Raw genomic sequence first — 6,000 nt, forward strand, 5'->3', positions numbered from 1 at the left:
ACTACTTTTTAAAGGCGACTGTATGGCTGTGACTGCATAACAATCAGAGCACTGCAAACAGAAATACTGCTGTTGAAAAACATTCCCATTCGTAATGTGCTTCATTAGGACACCAGTCACATACTGAGGGGAAAATAGTAAAACTAACAATCAAGATGGACCATTTTAGAGAATTTAAAACACCATTAATTGGAATTTATTGTGATAACGATAAATCAGAATTCTTATCATGATAAGAAATTTTTCACATTAAATGATAACACAACAAATGATAAATGATCAAATTGTGATAACTAATGTAGATCTGTAAGCACTTTGTTCAAAGTAGCACTCAAACATTAATAACAAGATGAGTCGCTGTTTTGGATATAAAGAAAAGGAAGTTAAACTCTCTCCAATGTTTTAAAAAGTAGACCCAAGCCAGAAAGATGTAAAAGAAAACTAGCATTGAAATGGAACAAATTGGAATAAAAATAACAAAAGAATAAATCCTTTTTAAAATAAGAGAACTACTGCAACTGTTTTTGGGAAATATTGCAGCATTTGTGCAGAAAGTATCTAAAGTTTGTCTAGAAGTTGCTGAAGTTACTTTTCCTTCTCTCCCTCCTTGAGCTGTTAGCTATGCCTGGCAGAGCTGTTCTTATTTCAAGTAAAAAAAACAGCATTGCCAAGTTCAAAGTTCCCCAAATATAGTAAACCACGTGTTAACAGAAAGAAAGAAAACTTATTCTTCACAACCCAGAAGTTCCCTCCTGCTCAGGTACTTGGGCTTGTAGAAAACAGGAAATGCTCTGACTCGTTCAGATCCGAGTTCCTTCACTACATTTATATTCACTGTTGATCCAGATGGTTTGGTGGAAGAAAAGCTGACCCCACATCTGTTCATTGACCATTTTCCTCATTTGTCTTTTGTCCTTTTCTCATATCCAATCCCTTCCTCCAATTCATTCCTTCTATTAATGTTCAACACTGACCTCTTTCCGCACTTTCATTTCCCCCATTTCTTTCACCCTCGTCATCTTCCTTTCTTTCCTGACTTGCTTCATGCTTTACGTTATTACCACCCCATCCCCAATTTCTCTCTCTGTAGGGGAAAGTGGCCCAGACAGCGTGCATGTCAGCTTGTAAGCATCTGTCTACGTCGCTTATGCAGATGCTTCTGGATACAGAACTCAAGCAGATCAGTATGGGAGCCATACAGCAGTTCAACTTGGATGTCATGCAATGTGAACGTGAGTATGAAGAAAGGTGAAGTTTTTCTCAGCTTGTTCTACTTATAACAGTAGCTGCGGTTCCATTTACCCTAAAATTATTTTCGTAATTGGAATTACGAAAATAAATCAACTTAAAACCCTTAAACCCTCACCCCCAGAAAATACAGTGGAAAAACAGCAAGGGGGTGTTCTGTTGCAGGAAACACTCCAATTTTGAAAAAACTCAGGTTTTTGTGCTAAGATGAAGTGGTTTTTCAGCCGTATCCTAACACTTCTTTTTAACATCACTCAAATCACTGTGATCAACAGCTAGATGTCACTCAGGGCGAAGAAGACTACAGGAAGTAGTAGAAGGCTGATGGTTTGTTTTTGTTTTTTGCTGACAATGTGCAGCTGGCTCCACCAGCATCTCACAGTATCACACAGTTCAGAGCAAGTTGTCATTCTAACGTGTTGAATCCATAGCTCTTCTGCAAAATGGCCGACTACAATTTCCCCAAAATGTCACAAACGTAGCTGCTCCCAAGTAGGCGGGGCTTGTCGCTCCAACGCCTAATAAAACGCTAATGTCTCCTCTGATTGGCTGATAGATGCTGAGCGCCAGCACCATGACTGAATTATGAATGTATCACATGTGACTCTTTATATCAGTCGCTGCCATGGTTGTTAATGACTTATCGCATGAACAAACTTATTCATGTGTGATTTTAATTTAATTTCTTATTTGATGTAAAAAGTGCAATTGTAAAAATGTGTTTTTTCAACATTATTTTTCACAGCTAATGTCACAGCTAAGGTTTTAAAATATTTGTAGTTTTAACATACAGTTTTATGTTTATGTGTTGATATGACTTGAAGCTGAGTGTATAGTATAGTTATCTAGCTCTGTATTTTGATCAAATGTTACATAGCAATATGATAATGTATTCTAGTTATATTTTTGTATCATACTGATGAGATTTTTTAGAAAAAAATAATTTCTTTGCATTACACCGTCTGTTGACACCGGCTAAAAACATTTTAATTATTTAACCCATTTCTATGAAAAAAAAAAAAGAGTCAAAAGCTCCCAGAAATGAACACAAAAATTGTTAATATCAGGCTGTGTTTGTGTTTCTTCCAGTGTTTGCCAGTTCAGAGCCAGTGCCCGGCTTTCAAGGCGACACACTCCAGCTGGCCTTCATCGATTTACGACAGGTGAACAGTCAGACTGCCTGGCCTTTTAACCACAAGCGTAGCCCGGCTGTTACCACTTGGCCTGGGTAGAGACTCGCTTCTGAGTAGAAAGCCCCTCTGTCTCACTGGTAAAAGTCTGGTTTGCTTCTAGACTCACAGGCTAATCCTAAATTCTGTTAGAAATGAACATCCATCAGTTTTACAGCATTAATTCATAAAGAGTGATTGAGATGAAGTGAGGAACTTAAAACAAGCTGCATATGTAGCTACTCAAACATTCTCCCAGCTGAAAGTGAGGACTGGGTCAAACCTCTCAGAGACTGATAGGGACCAAAATAACTGAAATAAATAAATAATCATGTCATTTCTAATGTACAGTAATGTAATTTGTAGTTGCAAAAATCGTTCTTTGTTATTAGTGTAAACAATTTTTATACTTCTAGGTTTCCATTGGTGTCTGGTTCTCCTAAATGCTCAATAAACTAACCTAAGTTTTCATAAGTGATAGGACGAGTAGTATCCTATGAAATGCAATGATTTTTATCAATCTAAACTGGAATTATCTTTCAGGAGTTACAACAGCTTCTTATCTAATGATTTAATATTAAAAGGTTCTTTGAGTACCTAATTCTTGCTCTGAGCTCAGTACTGAACTCCAGGTGGGAAGGATGGGGTTTTGCTGAGCCTCTCTGAGTGTTGGTCTCTCAGCCAGATAAATAACAATATTATCACTAAGCTGCTCTGTAACTGCTCTTTCAGCAAGACCCACACATCCAGCTGTTTCACCTTGTGATGTTACCATACACTGTTATGGGGTGGGGGTGGGTCATCTCCATCAGGTTAACCACAGGTCAGTGGGGAGAGCAGAAGATCATGTAGATTTATAGCAACATCACATAACCTGATCCTCTGAACAGAATCACAGTTCAACAGACCTTCATCCCACCAAGGCTGTGTGGTTCTCAAGGCAACCATTAAGGTTCCTATCAGTATCGTCACAACGTAATTCAGTTTTTTTCCTACCAGCAAACAAATAGTCAGAAATATCAGAAACAATATCAGAATTGTCTGTGAAAGAAGTGGAAGTTGTACATTTCTGGCCATTCCTTTTAGAGAGTACAGAGGTTGAAGGTATCAACTACAGGGGCAGTTAATGGACACTAAAATGTTATATCTGAGAAAGATGTTTTCATAAAGAGCTTTATGAAAATCATCATAAACATCATAAATCTCTGGCTGTTGTTCTAAACCTGAAGCTCTGCTTTCTCTCTGCAGCTCCTGGACCTGTTCATGGTATGGGACTGGTCAACTTACCTGGCCGACTATGGTCAGCCAAACTCCAAGTACCTGAGAGTGAACCCAGCCACTGCGCTGGCTCTGCTTGAGAAGTAAGTGCCTCTCACCACCAGACACTGCTGGGGTTAAAAATAATTCACCAGGTTTTTTTTCACCCTCAATTGCTGTGAAACCAAACATGGTTGTTCTTGTGGAAACAAATGAAGGAGTTTGCTTACTCTACCTAAAAGCTTCTTCTCAACAGTTTGATATCAGTTCTGTTGGAATCCAAACTCTGACTCTGGACATAACTAAAATATGAACTCATTTAGGAGATTTTAGTTGTTTCTACTGAAGCTATGGATGGAGATGGTGACTTTTGGCTTTCTCTGAGTGTCTCGGTTCCATAGCCTCATTTCTTTCTCACTAAAATTTGTTTTTTTCTGCTGTTTTTTCTCCTGCTGCTGTTGCAGAGTCTACAGGGGGTAGGTCCACCATATTCACTTTCCCCTTTTTACATACATGCGTTTAGTGCACAAGTAATGCTTGGTGACATTGTACTATAGAATTGTGTGTCATCTGCACAGCTGTGGTAACAAATCTAATTACTTGTTATAAGCTGAGTTAATGGGAGGATGTTGTTATTAAATAAGAGGAGTCCCAGGATTGAACCTTGGGGTACGCCACATGAGACTTCTACCTGCTACGATGAACAGTCACCTGTTGACATAAAGAAGTCCCTGTTCTATAAGGTCAGACCCAAACCGGCTCAGAGAGTCCGACCCAGCCTTCCAGTTGTTTACCATGTCATGGCCATCAGGGTCAAATCCTTTCTGTCACACAAGCAACGATTAGCGACCTCAGTGTGAAATAAAGACAATTAAATATAAAATCACAGCAGCTGGTGTTTACCTCTGTTTCCTTCATCTTCTGACAAATAACCCTGTTTATGACAAAAACCTGATACGTCACCATCAGTACAACAAATAATTGACCTAAGTTAAGTTTATTTGTGTGGATAGAATGTTTTTACTGTTTATCATTATCAGGGAAAAATAGTGTGATGGCAGAATTGTTATTTATTGACAAAATGTTAAACTAAGTAAGGTTATCTTTGTTACGTTTGCTGTGTGAACTGTTTTCCATATCATTGGTCCCAGAGCATCAATCAGTGTATTTGTGTGACTGAAGGCACCCATTGTTCCCTGTTCAGCAGTGTAATGGAGTAATGGGTTTTACTTTGAAAGCAGTTTATGTTTTTGTGGAGGTCTGACTGTTTGCAGTGACGGATCTGTGGCTAAAAACTTAGAGAAACTAAAGTGATGATTGTTGTCACTTTCATTATTATCGCAGTAATATCCAGAACCATGTTAGATCTATCTGAAATCTAAATGACCCATCTCTGCTTGTTAGCTAAACATGGTGAACTCTGACCAAACACACAGTTGGTTAAATGGCTGCATCAGGAACCTGAACACTTGTTCCAGTGTGCCAGTGACAGTCAGACATTTTCACACACTAACAGATGATGTCAGGTCTGACTCGTCTGGACCAGAACATTCACAGACTCCTGTTTCTGCTTTCAGAATGAAAGACACCAACAAGAAGAACAACATCTTCTCTCAGTTCAGGAAGAATGACAGAGACAAGCAGAAACTGATCGAGACTGTGGTCAAACAACTGAGGAGTCTCGTCAATGGCATGTCCTCCTAGAATAAAGCATACATGTTATTTGTATGTGCAATAACCAGATAAGATGAGTGAAACATGCATGCATTCACATGCACACATAAAAAAAAAACGCCCTGAACAATATTGGTTTAATACACCACAAAGCAATCCCATGCAGAGGATCATATTCAACATACAAACAGCTGAGTTCTCATACTTCCTGGGCGCATGGTCATAGACATCAGCTGAAGGCTCAGCATTACACTGTATGTAAAAAGCCTGCAGGGAACCCCCTGCCAGCAAACATGATATCATTTCCTGCCTCTGACTTCAAACCTGTCAGAGGATTTCTGCTAAGTTATGCACACACTCCAAACTATTTACTGAACCCTCAGAGGCCTGCAGAGAAACGATCTGTCAGCGGCTCATTGGAGATAAACTGTTTTGTACATTTTTTTAAACTGGAATGATTGGAGAAGTAAACTGAGAGTAGGAAGTACAGGAAGTGACAAAGTATTGGGGCAACGAACCCAAAGGTCCAAACATACATACACTCAGCAAGAACATCCAGTTTGGCACCTGGATTTTCTTCAGTTGGTGTGTATTTTAATGTAACTTTATTCTGAAGAATCACAGATCTTGTTAATCTGAGATGATGACGTCA

The 6,000-nt window shown here is 39.0% G+C and overlaps 1 protein-coding gene across 8 annotated transcripts in view; it reads left to right on the forward strand.

Annotated features, from left to right (window-relative positions):
- Positions 1 to 5,471, forward strand: part of exoc6 (exocyst complex component 6) — a 31,734-nt gene extending 26,263 nt beyond the window's left edge. For 5 of the 8 annotated variants that reach the window (XM_023340986.1, XM_023340988.1, XM_023340989.1 and 2 more), the window contains 5 exons: positions 1,091 to 1,232; positions 2,338 to 2,411; positions 3,666 to 3,778; positions 4,139 to 4,150; positions 5,252 to 5,471. In XM_023340986.1, coding sequence (XP_023196754.1) covers positions 1,091 to 1,232; positions 2,338 to 2,411; positions 3,666 to 3,778; positions 4,139 to 4,150; positions 5,252 to 5,378 — 468 coding nt within the window. In that variant the 3' untranslated portion in view covers positions 5,379 to 5,471. The remainder of the gene's footprint in view (positions 1 to 1,090; positions 1,233 to 2,337; positions 2,412 to 3,665; positions 3,779 to 4,138; positions 4,151 to 5,251) is intronic. The other 3 variants (XM_023340987.1, XM_023340990.1, XM_023340993.1) reach the window with 1 other exon arrangement.
- The last annotated feature ends 529 nt before the right edge of the window (positions 5,472 to 6,000 follow it).

The sequence above is a fragment of the Xiphophorus maculatus genome, chromosome 10 (assembly GCF_002775205.1).
Source record: "Xiphophorus maculatus strain JP 163 A chromosome 10, X_maculatus-5.0-male, whole genome shotgun sequence".
Classification (NCBI taxonomy): Eukaryota; Metazoa; Chordata; class Actinopteri; order Cyprinodontiformes; family Poeciliidae; genus Xiphophorus; species Xiphophorus maculatus.